The 21,421-nt window shown below is 47.8% G+C and overlaps 1 protein-coding gene across 1 annotated transcript in view; it reads left to right on the top strand.

Moving 5' to 3' along the window:
• Nucleotides 1–21,119, top strand: part of Stip1 (Stress-induced phosphoprotein 1) — a 30,609-nt gene extending 9,490 nt beyond the window's left edge. The window contains exons 5-9 of the mRNA XM_077636962.1: nucleotides 4,064–4,160; nucleotides 11,023–11,184; nucleotides 18,786–18,889; nucleotides 19,422–19,585; nucleotides 20,747–21,119. Coding sequence (XP_077493088.1) covers nucleotides 4,064–4,160; nucleotides 11,023–11,184; nucleotides 18,786–18,889; nucleotides 19,422–19,585; nucleotides 20,747–20,819 — 600 coding nt within the window. The 3' untranslated portion in view covers nucleotides 20,820–21,119. The remainder of the gene's footprint in view (nucleotides 1–4,063; nucleotides 4,161–11,022; nucleotides 11,185–18,785; nucleotides 18,890–19,421; nucleotides 19,586–20,746) is intronic.
• Nucleotides 21,120–21,421: the final 302 nt, after the last annotated feature.

Raw genomic sequence — 21,421 nt, 5'->3', positions numbered from 1 at the left:
CTTTAGCGCTAGTTACGATGTGCATTGAATCTAAAGATCACCAACTAGCCCAGCTGTCCGCTTTAAATGCATTGAATTAATCCTTTTAGTTATGATGCTTAACTCGTGTCGCCCTTCATTTTAAGCAGTACATTGGAGTGGATTTGTTAGTTCCACCAGCATAACATTTTGTGTTCAGTGTTTTCGCATGCATGAAAACCAGCAGATGCAGTGCGTTACCTGTTAAGGGTGAATGGGGGATTAAAATATGCAGCATTTGCGATATGCCGTCCTCGGTGCCATTACAAAGGACTAGAGCCTTCCCTTTTAACCAAGCGGTGCTTTCCCTCTTTCATGCACTTAAGCCCACACCTTGGACCACAGCTGTTTAATGCAATTTCTCTGTTCACATTCTCGTGGACTAAACCTGCCACCATCAGCCGTGATGAAAACCATGCGCGTCATCTGACTGGCTCCCTGGCTGCCAGCTCCTCCTCGCTGTTCCCGTGCCCTCGGTTCTCGGGGGTCACGGGTGTCGTGGCAGGAGGTCTGGTTCGGGGAGCTCAAGATGCTGGCTTTTTCTGAGCTTGTGTTGGCGGCACTAAACACTTTTGCTGCAGTTTAGTTTCTTGCCTTGCAAGAGAGTGTTCGTCCACACCAGTGTTTGAGCTCCAAAATAGAATAGACTTTGAAGCTGGATCTCAATTTCTGGTAATGCAAACCCTAAAGAATGCACTCAGCACGGTCACCATTAGAATGACACCAGAGGAAGCAGGACATTTGGGAGGTATTTTGTGCCTCGCAGTAAATCGGCGACGTGGAATAAGCTGCTTTTTCTTATTGACTAAACCTACAGTTTTTACACGTTGCAACATACAGCAGTTCCTTGTTATGAAGAAGTCAGCGGGATGGCGAAATAATTAGTTATAAACGGTGATTCGATATAAGCGACCACCCGAGAAAATCTAAAGCAGTCGAGCTGTAATTGCGCCGCAAATGTGAGGATGTCAAAATACAATGTATTCAGTGAAGCAAAACTTTATTCAGGTGCAAAAAAGGCAGTGAGCTTTGGCTGTTTTAACTTCTTACCGGGCGCTTGTAACCCTTACTCTAATCTGACCAAGCATTGCACGAGGCCGCGGTCGCCGCCCATGCGTTCAACCTTTGGGGAATTTCGAAGGCTGTGGCCGCTTTTATGGGGGGTCACAGAAAACTACACGAGTGTCGTGCAAAGCACCGCAAATGCCATGGCTTGAGTCTGAGGCTGTGTTTGTTGTGCTCAAAAAACGAATATTAGCCGCTCATTGTGGGTAAGCAGCGCAATCGTGAAAAACTGACCGGTTTGGAGTAGGGGCTTTGCATGATTACTAGGCAATTCTTTCCCTAGGTGTGCAGCTGTGAAGTTTGCAAAACGAGTTTTTCGGCGCATTGTTGTCGATGACACTATGTTAATTGTACAGTTCGAGTGCCGGTGTTCGTCCACTCCGTTTACAAATGTCTAGGAACAAAATTCAATGACCTTACCACACATTTAGACCGTTGTCTAGTCGTATGGGGGGAATCGAGCATGACCGGCTCGAGAAAATCTCCGTGGAAACACTGTGGTTGCGTTCACCGGCCATGTTGACAGCTTGACTCGCCAACGGCGACGCTCGGAATTTTTGTTTTCGGCAAGTTTTCGGTCGATTTGCACCGTCAAACGTGCAACGAAGCTAGAGGCGGTGTTTTATTGCGACGCAGGCCGGTTATGGTGAGCGTCAAGCAAATTTCTATACCGGCTTCCCCAATGTCATCTTCCCGCCTCTTGTCGAACACGGCATAGGGCACGCGACCAGGCAGCAGATCGACAACGCCATTGTTCACACTTGCAAGCACGACCTGTGGGTTGCCTTTTCGTTTGTAGCGAAAACTCTCTGCAATGACGGTCGCGTGCTTTCGAGAGTTTCGTCTGCTTTGACCGATGAGAAGCGGTTAGGCTTAGCGACGACTACGACAGCCAGGGAGCAGCTCAGTTCGTTGCCGGCGCGTCCACGGTCGGCGTCATTGCCAAAAGCTCAGCTCGCGACTCGCAAGTGTGAATGGGCTGATAATCGGAGGGAAACTTTTGTGCTTTTTGGCACGTTCCAGCGCCAGAAGTGCTCTTTAGAGGGGTAATATTTTGCTCATCAAGCGCACCCCATTGAATGCTACAGCGAAAGTCTGCTTGCGGTCTTTCGACCACTTTTCGGCATCCAAGAGACCGCGGTTTTCTGGCATCTCAAAGCGTCATGAAAACTTTATTTTCATGTGGATTCTATCGGGGGCACCAGTGATGCGATTGCGACAGATTCAAGCGCGCTGCACCATGGAACTTGACAGCTTCCGTCCGCTTTGCTGTAAACAGCTGGGGGCACTCGGCACTTGCTGGGTAGTTACTAGGCAGGTCATCGGCCTTAGGTTTGGTGCTTTTGTGGCCTGTTCTATGCCTGCGTGAGACTAATTCGTCGACGGTATTAATTTGTCACTGCATGTGCAAAACGGTCATTGCCGCTCGGCGGTGGTGATGCCTCCGCTTGCCACTTCGCTCTAAGCAGGTCAAGCTCTTCGTGCGCTTAGAGTAATGCGGCTTAAAATGCATCCGTTTGGGTCTTGACCAGAAGAAATTTCGAATAAAACTGGGCAGTTATCTTCTTTCGAGATGAAAACTGTGTGACAACTGTGATTTTTCGCAGTTCCGTCAAATATTTTAATTCGTGCACACTATTGGGAGTGATGGAAACAGAACTCCACACTGGTAAGGGTCTGCACGGCTTCTTTCAGCGTCTAAAATGGTAGCACTGCAGCTTCTTCGCGTGTGCCGTCCATGTGAGGAGGCTTCACCGCACCAACGACGAACAGCATGTGACGAGCGCGGAGATTCAACGCACTGGAAGAATGGAAATGCCACGCGGATGGAAGCAAGGGAAGTGCGCACTGGTGCGGGAGGGGCAAGGTGCCTTCAGCTGTTCGCTCCCAATCTAGCTTGGTCTGATATTTTCGCCGGCACACATAACTGGTTCTTCTCCGTCATCATTAAACGGTGTGTGCGACTTGCTGGCTCGTTCATATGCGTCGCCGTGGGCTGACGACGAAGCTCTGAGAACAAAACTATGCGGCCGGACTTTCTCTCGCCTATCTAAAGGAACCTGCCGACCGTCAACACGCCTGTTTTTGTACGCAGATCAGAGGGACGCGGGAGAATATGTAATACGCAGTTCAGGCCTGTGGACGAATATCTGAACGATCGCCTGTCGAGCACATCGTATCTTGGCACGGTTGCCCTTCGGGGGTGCCGTGCTGAATTGACTGATGTGAGCCCTGCGGTGCTCAAACAAACGGGGGCACCGTACCAAATGGACTGATGTGAGCCGCAACTCCGGCTGCAGTCCACTTTCTGAATTAACAGGGGCCGAACAAACGAGGTTTTGCTGTAGCAGCACTGCCCCTCGTACGTTTTCGGATTCCAAATGGAGGGTGGTTTCTCCGGATGATGACAGTAGTGACGTGTGTCTTGAAAACTGACTTCAGCACCACGCCTGGCATGTGTTCAGTCTAAATTAACCGGTGCAGTTTCACTCCGAATTAACACATGTGTGGTGCCATTGACTTGTGTAAATTTTTGATGGGAGGAAGCAAAAAAGCAGAATTATCTGAATTTCGAATTAACGGGGGCTGAATTGATGGGGTTTGGCCGTACTATTCAATTTTCTGCCACTTCGGCATCCATATAGTTGAACGCATCTGTGAGCTCAGTTAAGAAGGTTGTTTATTTGTGTTATAGAGACATAGTTTTTTCGAACAAAAATATTTTCCTCATTAATATTTTTAGTCTTTCTGTGTTACAAGAAGTGGTTGGGTTGGTGCATGGGCGGCTAAAGCACTGCCTTGTTATAAACCTGCCTACTGTTGAATGCAAACATAGGGAAGCGACATTTGTCCTTCGGAGGATGCATTCCTTCTGATATGGTGAGCTGTCTTATTGACAGGAGGGGGCAGTGAGTTTACAAGTTTTTGTGGATGCCCCAGTTACAGCGTTCATTTTTATTTGTTTTTCTCTTCTTTGCAGGTAGAGAAAATCATCAAGGAGCAGGAGAGGAAAGCGTATATCAACCCAGAGATCTCTCTAGAAGAGAAGAACCTGGGCAATGCGTGCTTCCAGAAAGGTGGGTCTCTGAAGCATTCACAAATGTCGTTATAAGCGTTGCCAGGGAAGAAAACGGGAGCTGCGTTTGTGATTGATTGTTCGCTCTGACATTCCATTTGACAGCATTCAGTACAGTGTTTAGAGAGCTCACATGTCATATAAAGGAAGCCAGGCTGTCGCATCAGACCTTCTGAGTCCAAATTGACGAGCAGTTGCCGTGTGCTAAATCTGCCGTCTTACTTTCTGTGATTGTAGTTTATAAAGGAGCAACCCATTTTTTAATTCATGCTACCTGTGCTCTTTTTGTTAAATAATTGGTTCTGAACCAAATTTTATTTTTATGCACACTGTAAATTAAATATTTGATATCAATGTCAAATTGATATCGATGGCAGCGAAAGGGGGCTGCGGCTTTGTCAAGCTGTATCTTACAGCTTTTTCTGCTCCTCCGCTGTCCGTACCTTTTCGAGGCAGAAATAAATTTGATTTGAACTTATTCGATCTCTGATTAAATATTTGATATCGAACAGCCAGAACATCCATTTCAAGATCCCATGCAAAAGTATAATTGCATTGTTTGTACGCTCATAGACCTCTCTCTGTCTACAGTATCAGTGCTCATATTTGTGATCCAATGGGCAAAACATGCAGCGTACTGAGGAGGCTGTAATCAGGGGAAGGCTGCGATGTGTACTGAAGTGTTTCTTATTGGGAATGGCGATGGGAGAGCACTCATTACAAGCAAAACAGATTTGTAAGCGAAAGTGGACAATTTTGCCCCTTTGGCATCATTGTTTACGCCACGGAGAGGTCTATCAACCCGCAGTTCATTGGAACATTCGATATATCAGATGTCGCACCATCCCCTTGCAAGTGGCGCTTCCGCAATCTGTTTTCGAATGCCAAGACTGGTCGGCTGTGCGGCTTTGGGTGCCTGCTGGCAACGCAGACGTTGTAAATCTGCATAGAGAGGTGACATTGAGTTTGCTTGAGAGTAGTCTTCAGTCACTAGTACAGTAGAACCCCTCTATGTAAAGTAGCTCAGACCAGCAAAAATCTTTACTATACTAGGGTCTTTAATATTTCAGTTGTTGGTCATGGCGTGGCTGACTATGCTCTCTGGCTGCTTACTAAGCACAAAATGTTGGTTTATAAAGGAACACTTAGAAATACTTTACATCCTGCTCTAATTTTCCTTTTATGCGATAATTATTTATTTTTCAGTTATCACATGTCACCAAGTTTTCTACTTGGTTTGCGTGTTGTGGAACTACTGCATTTGCATGAATGCAAGGCGGCTACAGATATAATGCCAGTTTAATTCCGTCTGAAAACCAAAGCTTTGCATGATAAAGGCATCATCCTCTGTGGCCTCAGCGTCATTTAAGAGATAGTAGTCAAGAAACCTGCGGGACACAGTGAAACACGGCAAAACCACCTAGGCAGTGCCACCGCTTCCCCATGCTTCGTGCTATCGTGCTTCGAACGCACGACCTTTTCTTCCCTTTTCTAGTCCTCACTGCACTTTTATCGGCTTTCCTTTCTTAGCGATCCGCGCCGCCTTTTTTTCTACGTTCATAGCCAGCTTTACTTTTTCCGTGCGCACTGCGCACTTTGCCTCACGGCCTCAAGGTCTTCGAAAATTTGTCTTGTCCTTGCGGCTTTTGAGCTTGGTGGTGAAGCAACCTCGAAGAGTGCCGTTATATTGTATTCGGTATCTATAGGCCTCACGATCCTAGACTATGCGCGTGTCGCGATGTCATCATTCCCCGGGAAGTACATCGCCACGGCCAGAAGCTCTTTTCTATAGCCGTTCTTGGAATAAATTTTTACTATAACAGAAAAAAAAAAACGTACAGTCATCTATGGAAGGCAAAATGGGACCGCAGCTTCATTTTACTACAACCGAGTTTACTGTAGCGGGGCTCTACTGTATTCATTTTCCACCCGATGCTGTTGTCACGTGAAAAAGCCGGCATTTGGTGCAATGTGTTAAAGCCAACCTAACTGACCACCAGAGTATAGTGGCAGCTCTCACCTGTTGTGCTTTGCTGACGAAAGCGTTGCGGGGAGCAATTCTGCGTTAATTTAAATTGGAGATCATTCCAATCATAGCGTACTGGTAAACGGATTAGGCCTCTTATGATAAGCAGTGGCTAGTTCCAGAGCACCAACCGCTGCGGCTTTGATGCGAAGCAGGCTTGGTCTGCATCGCTTGGCAAGTGATGCACTGCAAGCACACTGGCGGGCAGCATGTCGCTGCAAGGAGTGCGTCACTAGAATGGGTGTGGTGTATTCTTGCTTCTGGGTTACAGGTGAGTTTATCCATTGCCATTTTTATATATCGAATCATGGATATATTCAACTATTTTGTGATCCCTTTCGAGTTCGATACATCCGGGATCGACTGTTGCACCCAACACTTCACATGCTTTTACTGAGCAAGTCGTTTCCCAGTTCCACCCTTACTAGCCAAGGGTGCCACCCTCAACCATGATGAAAACCATGCGCGTCATCTGATTGGCTCCCTGGCTCCCAGAGCCTCCTTGCTTTTCCCGTGACCTCGGTTCTCGGGGTCCATGGGCGTCATGGCGGGAAGTCTGGTACAGGGAGCTCAAGGTGCTGGCTTTTTCTGAGCTTGTGTTGGTGGTACCTGGTTAGCTTTATATTCGTTTGACTGCCCATTTCCTAGAAAGCCATTGATGTGTTCTGGGCTGTGTCTGCGTTCACGTGTGTTTGAGCAGAGTTGGAGGGTTCAAGGACTCGGATTTGTCCGTTGCGGTGATGTGCTCGTGGAATGAATGCAGCAGGCAAAGAATGGTTCTGAAAACTGTTTTTATTTTCCTTTATTTTTTTGTCAGGGATCCCGGTAATGAGGATTCTGTATGAAAGGTGGGAGTTTCTATCTATAGGTGCGCTTTAGCGATTCATACATGTAGGTTGCAGTTATGATGGATTGCATTTGCAAGAATCGGTGTTTGTAGATTCCAAGGTCACTTGCACAGCTGCAGTCAGTGGTGGAGCGTTTTAGCATGGTATGTATATTGATACCTGACTTCATGCTGGTATTGTTTTGCACATACAGTGGAACCTCGTTAATACGACTTTGAGGGGAGCACGCAAAACTGTTGTATAATCCAGGCGTCGTATAATCGAAAACCGAAGAATATCTGCAGTAGCGTTCAGTCTTGCTCGAAAAACCGATACCAACCACCTGAATAAACGCGTGGCAAGAATCAACACCACTCTAAGTAAGGTAGATCAAATTATTTTAAAAATGTCAACGTTCAAGCATTTATTCGGAGGATGTGTGAGCAACTCTTTATTCTCACCATTGAAAGAAATGCGTGTTTTTTTTTTCTGGACATTTGCCCGGGCGTGACGCATTAGTTTCCTCTCGAGAGTTGCAACATCTGACAGCAGGTCGCCGTCTTCGTCGTGAGCACAAACAAACCGCCGAATGTTGTCGACGCTGCGCAACACACCTGCATGGGTAGGAATAGACACGCTAGCTTCTATAATTTCATCCGTATCCTCCTCGTCGGAGGTGCCTGCAGCGTCGGCACACTCACTGTCGACGACTTCATCCAGCGACACTGCGCTACACTTCGTGACATCGTCGCCGGCACCAACATACCGTATAAACGCGTGTAAGGGCCACACTTTTTGTTCCAGATTTGAGGGCCAGTTTTTGGGGTGCAGCCCATACTGCGATTTACGAAAAAAAAAAAACTTTTTTAAAGTAAATAAACACCAATCAGGAAATCAGCGGCATTTATTTTACGTTCAATCACCACTCGCAGTGTATTCAGACTCCGAGCTGGTGCTGTGCTCCGGTGCGCGCTCATCCCACAAGATGTTGTGCAGCACATCCGCTGTCAACGTCTAGCCGTTGTTCCGCACTTCCATCACTTAGCAGAGCAACACTTCTTCCAGTTCGGGAAGCTTGCACGGCTTGCCTCGGAAAGCACGCTTCTTGCAGTTGTGTTCCTCAATGCATCCTTTTGGTTGCACCATCGTCGGACGCACTTCTCGGCCATGTCGAGTTTCCTGCCCGCAGCACGCTTGCCGCGTTCAATACCAAACTCCCAGCCATGTAGCTATTAAGGTGCTTGCCTTATCTTGCTAAAACTACAAACGCTCCGTGGCAGCACGTGAAAGCCAACACCCATGCCTTTGACAGCAACAAAACGCTAGAGCTGGTGATACTGATGTCGATATGGATAGCGGGAGCTAGGAAAAAGTAGAAAAAACTCGCAGCGGAGGAAAAAGTTGACGATGATGATAATGAGCCGCGGCCTCTGGCGCCATCCGTGGGCAACACCTGGAAGCTCCTGTGCACGTCACCTCCGCGATGAAGCGCACAGTTGCTCACAGCCGGAGCTGATAGCGGAGGCCACGGCACATGCATTTCGAAGGCTATTCCCACATGGGTCCTGTGCAAAGTATGGGTGCAGCCCTTACAGGGATATTATTTTTTTCTAATATTTTCTTCTGGAAAACAGATTGCGGCCCATACACGCGTTTATACGGTAATCCGCAAAGGTTACTGGCAGTTGTAGAGTGCCAAACTCCGGTCCCTCGTCGACCGAGACTGCAGCTTCAATGGTCAGTGGTCAGTGGCCATCAGTTCGGCAACCATCAGTTCGGCAGTCATTCAGCCTTTAGTTTGAGCATGGACATGGATGCCACGGGGAGAGTTTCCCTTCGGAACAGTATTCTGTTTAAATATAACATATAGTGGCAGCTTCCGCCCGTCGGCCGTCACAGCAAGCATGACAGTGCATCGCTGCTTTTCTGCGCCCGAGGTCTTCACGAGGACGCTCCAAGCGCCCTTCTCGTTGACAGTTGGTTTCGGGGCATGTCGAAGGTTAGCGGAGTTTGGTTGGCGTTCCCTATTTGCGACAAGAGGCAGCCGCTCTTTTCACGGATCCTGGTGACAAAACGGATGGGAGCCGCTGGCACGACGTCGTCCGCCGCCTCAGGGAAAGTCCGTTTCGTCGCATGAAGCGGGTAGTCCAACCGGAGCTAGCGCAGAAGTCCTTTGCGTTAATTCCCAGCTTTCTGGCAGCTGTGTGTACCTGTGTTTAAATCATTTCTAACGATACTGCACAACCATCTTTGTTTGCGCAGGTCCCTCACGTATTGAGGAAATGTGCCCGTTTTGGGTCTGCGGAAAGCCCAGCGAGTTTGTAGCCGTCAGCTTCTTACGCTGCTTTTTCCAATACCGTATTCGAATTTCGCTGATGCCGAAATTTCTAGCAGCAGCAAGATTGGAATGCTCCAGCGCATAATCAGTAGCCTTTAGCTTGAACGCGGCCGTGAAACTTGCATACTGCCCCATGGTGAAATAGCAGACACACACGCACACGCACAATCACAAAGCACTCCGCAGACTTTCAAAATGGTGAACACGAGTTTTTATGGAACGCGTTTGCTGCAGGATGACTGCAGGTCAACCAACAGGCGGCTGCCGCTGTAGCAGTGTGGGACATCAAAACAAAAATGGCGGCTGACAGAGCAAGCCAAACATAGCGCGGCAAGTTCGGGGTGCTATCATTACGCGGGCAGTAAAAAGAACAGAATTTTGAGGACAAAATTCTATGGTGCGATCATTACGCGAGTGCGATCATTGTGCGAGTAAATGCGGTATGTATTCGGCGGTCTGTTGTGTGCAAAGAAGCTGTTTGTATTGAGTTGCTGAAATGTGGATGTACTCTGAGAGCCCTCGCATCCAATGTTCTTCTAAAGGTGATGTGGAACGGGCTGTACAGTGAAACAGTCTCCTCATAGTCTGTAAATATTTTGGGGACCCAGAAAGGCATTCCAAGGGACCCTGGGATTCTGCAGAACCCATTTTGAGAGCCTCTGGTTTTAAGTTCTTTTCTCCCGTAGCTAGTCTTTGTATAGTAGTGGTGCTGTTTAGATGTTTTTGACTGAAATTAATGGGTCTGTTTGTGGCTAGAGACAGCCAAACAGGTCCAAAGGCAATGGAAGCATATAGAGCAACAGCTGTTGATGATGTGAACAAGATGCAGTAACACTGCTGCCATCAATTGGTGGGTACTCTTCATAGGGATACTTGTAAACAAAAGTTTTAAATTAGTTTTGCGATTTCACAGTCCACCATGATGTCACTTCTTCATTGACAAAAGCAGACTACATCCGAGAACAGAATGTACAAAATATTGAACACAATTTCAGAGCCGATGTATCTTTCATAAGCTCGCAATATGTGCATGCCGTTCAAGGGTACTAAGCGGGAGCGCGGCCCACAGAAACAGATGTAAACAAAACTTTCCAAAGCTATTTTCGCCTTCACAGTGCACATATGAAGGTAGCTGTTTGCTAATAGCTGGCGAGTTCTTTCGCGAAGAGCACAACAAAGCATGCAATGCCATTTCGGAGCTTTCATCTTTTAAAAAAAAATGTTGCGATAAATGTAAGTTGTATTTCCGGGCACACTCTGGGCAAACTTGTAGGTGTTCAGTCAGCTGGTTGTTCGTACAAATCAGACAGGCTTCGCATGCAGTCGGATACACTGTCGCATATGTTGCATTTTCTCGCAAATACAGTCGCTCAAACTAGACAGCTTAACTAAACAGCTTCATGTGGAAGGCAGCTCTCCAATGGCAGAAGTGAATCGTGCACCCTAGCAGACAAAGATGCAAACTATCTCCCCTCCCCCCCCCCCCCCCCCCCCCCCTCCCCCAGCCAGTTTCGGTGCCCGCGAGTGCCCCTTATGCTTGTGAACACTGTGTTGGTCTATGGAGGAGGCCCTCGATATAGTCGCCCCAACCGTGGGGATAAAGAATTGACAGCAACTGCTGTGGCTTTGGTGGCTTGGTGATAAAGCTCCGGTCATGTGCATGTGTGTGCAGGTGACTACCCCTCGGCGGTGCGCCACTACACAGAGGCGATCAAGCGCAACCCAGACGACGCCCGGCTGTACAGCAACCGAGCAGCCTGCTATCAGAAGCTGGCCGAATTCCAGCTGGCCCTCAAGGACTGCGAGGAGTGCATCCGCCTGGACCCCGATTTCCGTATGTCTTCCCGTTATGCACTTCAGTCCTGTTGTGCTCAGGCTATGAACTTCCAGGATGTTATCACTAGCGATACCTTCATTGGGAAAGTGCAAAGAACTGGGAGATTTATTAAGGGAACGATGGTTGCAGTGCAACGAAGTTTAACTAATTTTGGTGATTTTTTAATCTCCAAGCATGATAGAACTGCATTGGAGTACAAAGACAGGTATTGTAAGTCGAGCATAGTTCGAGAGAGAGAGTTTATTGACGGGAAAGGCAGAGAGGTTGGCCTGAAAAATATCTGGCCTGGTGCTCTACACTGGGGAACGGGAAGAGGAGAAAAAAAGAGGGTCACGATCGGGGATGATGATCATGGGAGGAGGCAGATGAAAAAATACATTAAAAAAGGCACACTTTCTAACATCACAAACGCGAGGCAAGGACCGTGTCGCTTAAAGAGAGTGAGATCGCTCGCGTTGCCTGTATAATTTTCAAACAGTCTGGCCAAGCGCCGAGGATCAAATCCTTCGAGAGGGGCCTTGTGTCCAAAGTTCGAATATACTAAGTCACCTGCTACTGTGGCATTATGGCGTGCAAATTTCGGATTGTTTCTCCGTTAGGGTTAACGTTTGCATGAGTTTTCTTTCACTTTGCCGCTTGCATCTCTGCCAGCAGACTTTCAACTTGCTTGATAAATTGTTTGGAGGAGGTTGTTCCTGCAACTACATCATCGATTCATATAATGCTGCAAGCAGAAATGAAAAATATTACGGTTGAGCCCTGTTATAATGGGCATGCTCTGGGGAGCAGTTTTTGTCTTTTTCACATAAGAGGGCCGTTGTAAGCAGGGTTCCATGTTGTCATTATTTGACGATTGATGCTGTCACCCAGCAACTAAGACTTTAACTTTTAAAAGAAGACTGTAAGCATGCTACTCAAGTTTATTAGCGAAAGTAAAAGTAGCTGTTTACTTTCGTCTGCTTTACAAGGTGTTCCTGGATTCTTCCACTGCTTGGCAGCTGCAGAAGTTGGCAGGCTTTCTGCAGCTGTTTGCTGTCAGACCTCAGTAACTAAAGGTTTCAAAATCAAAGACATACACCCCAAGATGAATGAAGTTCCTGGATAAGCACAGTACCAAAATTTGTAGTGAATCGGGAAAATTTAAGACTTCTCTCAAGTGTTAGTGTTTTGCACAGCGAATTCTATTGTGCGAAACAGGCGCCTCGTGGTTATGATGAAAAGAGCGCTGTGCAGAGTGTGGCTGCACACAAAACGCAGTGGAAGAAGAGCACGCCTGCTTTAGGCGTGCAGTCACATTGATAAGGCAGCTGCTGCCGCTGCTGTCTGAGGAGCAGGCAGCCTGCAGGGGAAGTATTGGAAGCCCGTGTTTCCTGTATGTTCCCTCCTTATGCTTGTCCTCGTTGCCTTGGGAAACACTCACCTCACTCCTCCCCCCCCCCCCCCCCCCCCCCCCTATTAAGTTTGAGTTGATAATCACATCACAACTGTTAGGGTAAAAAGTATTGCAAAACACCAAATAGAAGTATTTTAAGGGGGGACACTGGTCTTAAAGCTATTTTTGTTGTTTTTTGACCAATCTTAATAAAAATGCATAGACTTATTCAAATTTTTATGCTGATTTCAAATATGCATTTAAGTGTAGGCCAATTAGTTTTCAAGATAATTAACAATTAATGTCCATTGTTTGAGGCCCAAATAGCAAAATAAAGATTTCATCTAAAATTAATTTTAAGGCATGGTTAGATAGCCAGAATAGTGAATTATGAAATGTAGAGAGCAGATTTTTGATATGTCAATTATTACTCATTTTACAACCTTCTGAATTTCAGTATAAAAAATGTGTGTACCAAGTAATGGTAAATTAACGAAAATAATTATTTTTTTAAGGTAAAATGAAAAAATCTGCTCCCAACATTTCACACAGCATACATTAGGCTTTCCATTGCAACCGAAATTTCAGCTCTATGTGACTTGGTTGCTGAGATATCAAGGCCTCAAGACTGCTAGCAGTCAACCATATGCATTTTGAGAAAAGCCCCAAAAACAAGCAGGGGACAGTTTAATAAATATTTACAAGTGCAGTAATATATTTACAAAAGGAAATGGCTAGTAGCCACCAGGAATGTAGTCCTTTTGATTGCCAGTAGTATCCAGGTGCCGCTTCTTGAGCACTCCTTGAATACTTTCCGCAATGGAATGCTTTCGAGCGCACTTTTGCTCTCGGCGCTCATCCTTCTCTCGCATTCTTTTTGCGCTCATAGCATTCGTATTGAGGCCCAGTTCCTGTAATATTGCTGCAGAAGTTCTTTTGCTGCCTGCGTTGAACCGCATTACTGCCTCAGCCACGGCAGCCTCAACAGTAAACAATGATGCGTGGCGCTATTTGGGTGCCAAGGCCCATATCAAAGAGTGTAGGCTTTCATTACTGTTTTGGGTTTTACCCCTATGGCACCGCTCTAAGAGCTTCCTATCCGACAGTCGCTCATAGACAGGGAGCAATGCTTTAGCAACATGGGGTGGAATGTTGTACCGATGCTTTGGAGCAGATTCGCCTCGGGCTGCTGCCGCATTTTGCTGGCACCAAGAGTCCAGTCCCGATGGGCAGAAGCTATGGTTTGATGCCTCATCAGTAGAGGTAATGTGGTGGTAGGTGGCCATCACAGCCTTCTGCGTAGCCTCAGCATCCCCTTTATGGGATTTTAAAGCCCAGGCATAATAGGAGCTTAACTTTGTTATGAGGCTGCCTGTCAGTTTGCCTTTTCCTCCAAGGTTTTCGGCACCTTTGTGTTTGGACAACAAAGTCCGCAACGCTGTTCCCATACGTTTGTGCACGTGGTTTATGCAGTCTTCTTTTTTTACTTTGATGTATCCATACACATCTGCCTCTTGCACAGCTAGAAAAGCCCGACTATCACCGTCCGAAAGCATTGTGGTATAGCGAAGGCCACACTTCTTCAACGACCTTTCAAAAAGAATAAGGGCTGCCTCAACTTCCATCTCTCCAGCTTTTTTTCTGAGTTTTTTTGGCATAGGTGCCCAGCCCTCCAGGACTGGTATGGTGGGTCACCTTCTTTTGGGCCTCGCTCGCAGCCGGCACAGAAGTTGCACAATACAACATAGTCCAGCACAAGCCCGGTAAACAGTTCGATGACGGTTCCCACACCAATGTGGGATGTGTGGCCGCGTGTCATCCAAGTGCCGTCGTATGATACTGCAATATTGCCGGGGTTCCCAAGATCCAATTCATTATAAAGTTCTCGAACCGACCGCGCACACTCTTGTGTAACTTCTTCGGCTGCACGAGCTGCTGCAGGTGCCAACTTTTTTTTCACATAGTCTTGCCACGTTTTATTGTGGAGACCGCGGTGCGAAACGTTCAGCGATGAAAAAATGTCATTTAGAGCTGTCTGCTGGTTGCCAGTGCTCTGCATTGCACAAGCAGCGAGCACATTCACCACAAAAGGGTTGATCTTCTGATCGCCACGTACCCGCGGCGAACTCCATGCAGACGATGCGTCTCCACAGCTCGCACATTGAAGAGAAAGTTTAACGGCAAGGCCGTATTCTCTCTCATCTTTTACGAAGCTCAAGTCATTGCCGCCACACGTTTTACACTTCACAAGTTTCAACAAACTGTTGAGCGATTCCAAACAAACGATCGTGAAGCTTGCCTCGTCGAGCAGACAGTCCGACGCGCTGCCGTCACGTAAGCAACGAGACTTCCGCTCCGTTGCTGGAGTTGAGGCGAGTTCTCGCAGTTTTTGTTTAGTCTTCGTCTTATTTTGGAGCACATCTGAGGGCTCCAGCATCACTGTATCACGGCGGATGCGGGCGCTGCCGCTTACAGCTTCCCGTGCTGCGGAGCGCGTTAGGCCTACCTGCGCGGCCTCGCAGACACGATCGTTCAGCGCAGGAGTTTCATCATTGTCGGGGCGCACAGCAGGGCGTCTCTTGAGGTTATCGACCAGCGACTTCTTCCTTTTCTTGCCGAATTTATGCCTTGAGTGCACCTTGCGCGCTGAACCAGGCATCGCTGCGCGCTTCTTGCACTGCACGGTCCGGCACAAAGAGTCGAGTCTCCCCGCGGCTCGGGCGCGTCAAGCAGACGCTGCCAGCCAGCTCCACCAATCGGATGACGACCTGCTGTCACGTGATCCGCGGCAGCCAATAGGATTTTGAATACTACCTTTTCTTTTTTGCTATTTTCTCGGCAACCAATGGGCGAACGGAAGCCGTGGTGGCGGGAAATTGAAGGCGAAAGGCGGCTTTTTCAAATGAGACCAAGATGGCTGCGGTGCCGCGCATGAAACGGGATCTACGCTTTGCGAAATACTGCTGTTTCGGCGCCGATTTCAGCTCAAATTCGGGCGACATGGATTATATAAATTGGTATTGTGAGTAAAATACTGACCTTAGAGGCGAGAAATTTAACAGAGAGGTAGATAAATGGCTGCTGATTTCGAAAATAACATTTTCTAAAAACTGATTTTTTCGAGATTTTTCGGCCCGAAAGACCCGTGTCCCCCCTTAAAACAGCAGAAATTGGGAAACTGCAAGCGAAACTGGGTTTTGGCCAAACTGTGACTTCACGAATACTGTTTCAAAACTTATTGTATGCGTATTGTATGATTATTGATTGGCTGAACTGGTGACTGCAGGCGACAGCTTCGTTCGTTATTTGTCTGAAGTGACCACAGTGAATATCGATGAGCTTGCCAAACTGTGACGTCACAGACGCAAGGTTGCCTGTAGAAATTGCCCCGATTGAGGCCACAAGCCGGAAGGAAAACATGAAAATTGCTTTGGGTTGCAACAAGACGTCACCTGGCTGCAAAATTGGTCGCAAACATGGAGGAAGGAAAGCTCAGGGGAGGCCCTCGCTATCCGAGCTTCGCATCAAGAAGTGTGCCGGAAGTCGCGCTATTGCAAAGACTACTGGGAGTCTTTGGCCGCCGGCACAGCCAGTAGTAATGCTGGGCGAAGCGGCTTTGTCTGCTGCGCCTGCGCAAGCACGCTTGAGACGGCAGCCAAGCAGGGTGGAGCCTTACCGGTTCGGCTTCAAAAAAAAAGACTTACCGTATTTACTCGAATCTAGGCCGGCCACGATTCTAAGCCGAGACCCGAAAGTTGAAGGCCACAGAAAAAAAAAAAACTTACCTCGATTGTAGGCCGGCCGAAAAAACAACACTGTTTATACCTCATTATCACAATTATTTTTATGACGCGACACGACTGTTCTTACGTCGCCGCGCACGTGAAAGTGCGTGGCGCGAAACGACTGCACCATGTGTCTGCGCATAGGCGACTTGGTGTAGAGAGAGGAACTCGAGTGAGACACAGCGGGAAGCATCGTGCCTGCATGCTCTGCCGAAATGTGATTGATGGCCCCGAGAGGGACCGTTGAAAAAAAAAAGCTGCCAAAGGAGCTTTGAGAGAAGAGGAGGAGGAGAGGCGGCGTTGGGCGAGGAGACATATGCAACGCCAGCCCGGGATCAGCCCCCGCTCATTCGTCATCATCATCGCTGACTTCTTTATCGCTGGCCTCCTCGAACAGTGCACTATCTTCACTGCCATCAAGTGCATTAGAGATGCAGCACTTGCGGAATGAGCGTGCAACCAAGCTTTCTGGGATGTCATCCCAGGCTGCAGCTACCCAAGTGGCTACAACTCCCAGTGAGGCACGCTTTATTCGGCCTGTTGGTGTAAGCTCGCGCCGCTCTTCACTAAGCCAGTCCACGTAGTACTTGCGCAGCCGATCCTTGAAAGGCTTATTGAGGCACACATCAAGAGGCTGCAGCTGGCCTGTCATGCCGCCGGGTATGATGGCGACGTCGGTACCGGCTTCGGAAAGCGCAGCTTTTACGCCGTCAGTGAGGTGTCCACGGTAAGAGTCCAGGACGAGGAGGGAACGTTTGGCCAAGAGGGCCCCTGGACGCCGCTGCCAAACCATTCTGATCCACTGCTCAACCATATCGCTCGCCATCCATCCATTTTCGTTGGCGCGGACGATCACATTTCTTGGAAACACTTCCCGAGCTGGTAGAGTCTTCCTCTTAAAAATTATATACGCCGGCAGCTTGTGGCCATCCGCCGTGCAGGCCAGCATTACAGTCATGCGCTGCTTTTCGTATCCGGCCGAGCGCACTTTCACTTCCTTGGCACCTTTTTCGTTCACGGTGCACGCCACTGGCATGTCAAACCATACCGGCGTCTGGTCAGCGTTTCCCATTTGTCCTACGGCGTAGCCGTGCTCCATCCTCTTCCTTATTACGAATCGCTGAAATGAGATGAGCTTCTCTTCGAAGTCGCCCGGCAGCTTTTGACAAATGGACGTGCGACTTCGGAGGCTGAAGCCAAAGCGCTTCATGAACTTCTGCAACCAGCCCCGGCTGGCTTTGAACAGTTCCCGGGGGACGCCTCGCTCTCTCGCCAGCTCTCGCTTTGGCTTGCAGCACTTCCGTGGTCACTGGAAGTGCCGCTGACCTCTGCGTCTCCACAAACTCGGCCAGAGCTACCTCCACTTCTGGATGGCGGCCTTTCTTGGGGCCCGTGAAAGCCGTTCTCGTTGCCGCGCAAGCAAAAATTTCGTTACGCTGCCCCCTCCAACGGCGAACATTCTTCTCATCCACGCCGAAGTCCCGCCCGGCTTGAAGATTTGACGACTGCTCTGCAGCGACTATAACTTTCCGCTTGAAGGCGGCACTATAATGGCACCGCCTGTTTGGTGCCATGGTGTTGGTGATAAAAACTACGCACGAAAACTTCACTGCTGCGAATGTGCTCACGCCACCGCACGAGAACAGAACAAGGCCAAAATGGCAGCCAGTGCTCATGTGTGCTTTGATCAGTATCGCCTACGGATAGCAACGGCTACGGATAGCAACAGCTACAGTGCTGTCTTTCGTTGGCGTTTTGTGGGGGCGCCACCTGCGTGCTACATTTATTCGTATTTTACGAATACGAAACCTCGAAACGAAATCCTCGAATCTAAGCCGACATAAGAGTTCTACATCTCGTTTTTTTGAAAAAACTATCGGCCTAGATTCGAATAAATACGGTAACCGTCTCTCCTGAATTCTTTCTTTACTCCTTGGTCACAAATGACTGGAGAACTGCGTAGAACTTACCGTGAAAGTTTCAGTAAAATCCGTGGAGGTTCAGAAACACCAGAATTGTCTTTTAATTCAGCAAGATGGTGCATACGCCCTCTGGCTGCAATGCTTGTGCCTTGTCATCCAAGGGGTGCATTTCTTGTTGTGGTTAATGGCTCAGTCGACCATTATTGTAGCAGAAATCATGCACTAGCTGATTTTGAGCACAGCATCTACTGATGCTGTGCTCTAAATTGTGTTAAAGAGCAGTTTATCTAGAAGAATACTGCCAGCCTGAGTGCCAGGCTGGGCTCTTACAAATATGTTGGACGGAACTGAAAGGGGGCAGCAGATGTAGTGACTATTTATGCAGCCTCGTAGTGTGGGGCAAGTTTGCAATTCGTGCACCATCTAATCATTTCGCTAGAGTGGGCATGTGCACGTACTAATATGTCTCCCTGCAGAAATCTCAGAACAGTGGTGCCCTTCTCTCTGCTACGATTGCAGTGAAAGGGTACGTGCGGAAAGGAATGGCCCTCATGGCGATGAAGGAGCACTCCAAGGCACTCACGGCATTCCAGAAGGCCATAGAGATCGATCCCAACAACCAGGTGCGGACCTTGTTTACTCACTTGCTGTTATCATTCTCTTAAGGGCTGCAGAAATTGTGGGAAAACTTTTTTTCTTCCCACGTCGTCATATTCAGATGTGCGAGATTCTTTCCTACTGATAGCTTCGGTTTAAAAGCTGAAAATTTCTTGGTTTTGCCAAAAATATCAAATCAGTGTGCTATCTCTCTTCTTTCATTCCCACCACCCTCCTTTCCCTTAGGGCTCTGTTCAGGTGTCCACTGAGATTTGGCACAAGTACTGAGTCATCCTCAAAACCAAATTTCAATTTTTTTTTGTCTGGACACAGTACCAGCATCAAAACATTAATTTTACAACCATCCACTGTTAACACTGCTAGTTCAGCTTCGTGTGTCACATGTTGCCCTCTGCCATTAATGTAATTTATGGATATCTTTGGTGATATGCTGTTGTTTTCTTTATTGAGCCCTAAACTGTGGATTGTGCGTGTGTGTGTGTGTGGAAATGGGCTACTATTTCATTTATTGACTGTTGGGCACTGTCCCTCCGGCAGGATGCTGTGGATGGTTACAAGCGGTGCCTGATGGCGTCGGACGCGGATCCAGAGGAGGTGCGGAAGCGTGCCATGGCAGACCCCGAGGTGCAAAAGATCCTGGGTGATCCTGCCATGCGGATCATCCTCGAACAGATGCAGAGTGACCCCAAGGCATTGCAAGAGTGAGCACTCTCATTTTCTTAGCACCACATTGGTCCTCTAGAACCCGAGCTTTCTGGAACCTGCATCAGTTTGTGCATGGGCTTCATGAAGTTTATTGAAAGTTCTCAACCATTTTTTCTTTTTTTGAAGGGGGGGGGGGGCTATTTTAGTGCATATTGGCTGCTGTCATGGGTCTCGCATTAATATCACCTGCGGTGGTATGGGGTGTATCACTTTTAGTGATGGCACGAGAGTTTGGACAACACCCAAAATTCAGCATATTGTACACAGTGCACTTCTGCCAGTGGATTTCAAAAATTTGTATTGTACCAAGATTTGCGTCAGCTGTTGTGTTCTAGAGATTCTACTGCAGCATAACACCAGTTTGTTTTGTTATCCTGCACATATGCTTCCATATTACAATACTTGATGCCAAATGTTTATTTTTGAAGCTGCGTGAATACATGTGGTTGAATTGTATGTTGGGCTTGAATGAGCACATGCAGCTGTGCTGGGTATCGTCGTGTTGCAAGCAGGAATGTGGGGAGTTTCACCGAAGATAAGTAAGGACTCCAGAGTGCCCTTGGTCCCTTGATCTGAGGATCGCTATCCTAGGACCAGCACAGTGCATTTTCTGCATGCATTTTCAGGTCTTGCTGCTTTCGTTCTAAAAGCCCACTGGAAAGAGAGAGCAATATTGTGCTTTGACAGGTACAGACAGGCTGTGTATAGCCTGTGTTTACAGAATCTTGAGCAAGGTACCACAAAGCTTCTTGAAGTTCTTGTGCAAATCCATATCCAGTAGGATTCGCTGTGGTGGCAAGTGGCCTTGACGTTCATCTGCTGGTCCCAAGGTAGCAGGTTCGATTCTGGCCAAGGCGGCCATATTTCGATTTGGGCACAAACACTCTTGTGCGGTGCGACGTTCGGTGCACAGATAAGAACCCCGGGTGGCCTAAATTAATCTGGAACCGTTCACTACTGCGTTCCTCATATTCTGGGTCGCTTCAGAACATTAAGACCCCACAATCCGTATCCAGGAGAAAAACTTGTGTTCCTGTCTTCAGCAGAAGCCGTGGTCATGTAGTGGTTAAGGCTCTCTAACTGTGCCTCGTGGAAATGTGGTGAACTGCTTTCCATTGACTCCGCTTCATTTATTTTTATTTTTCCCGAAAACGCAGGCATCTGAAGAACCCCGACATTGCAGCCAAGATCCAGAAGCTCTTGGAGTCTGGGCTCATTGCCATTCGCTGACGGGGTCATCGGAGCAGTCGTGTGAACCAAGAAACAACACTGCCTCCACTTTGCCGCAAGATAGGACGTTAAGAAAAAAATGCCACCCGGTCTTGTTGGGACTCTCGGACATCGCCCCTTAGCTTCTCTTTTGGAGGCCACTTTTTTTCTTACATGCGTTGCAGTCTCGTGTTGTTTTTTTTTTCTTTTTCTGTACAATTTGCAGACGCACATGTCTCTCACCTTGCGTTTATTTCTTTTTCTGTCGTTTTTCGACACATTAAAAGACTGTTGCTTTGCACAGCGTATGTGTGGTCATTAGATCTTCTTGTATGACTGCATTTCTTATGGCACTGTCCAGTGCATTCCATCAGGTCTCTTGTTACCGACATGCGGAAACAGTGAGAATTTGAACAAATGCCGAGACATAAGAATGGACAGGTTAGCGGAACTGGATTAGGCACGGTTTGTGATAGAAGAGAAACTTTTTGATAACTACCCAATTGCAGACTGGTTGGTGGATGACTGGGAAAATCGATGTGTGTGGTGGGATCAGGTGTTGGTTGAAAATATCGGGCTTTTAACTATGCATGAATGTTGGTAGTGCATTTAGAGACTGCGTG

The sequence above is a fragment of the Amblyomma americanum genome, chromosome 9, assembly GCF_052857255.1.
Source record: "Amblyomma americanum isolate KBUSLIRL-KWMA chromosome 9, ASM5285725v1, whole genome shotgun sequence".
Lineage (NCBI taxonomy): Eukaryota > Metazoa > Arthropoda > Arachnida > Ixodida > Ixodidae > Amblyomma > Amblyomma americanum.
The sequence above is the reverse complement of the archived record's forward strand: the minus strand, read 5'-3'. Positions and strand labels throughout refer to the sequence as shown.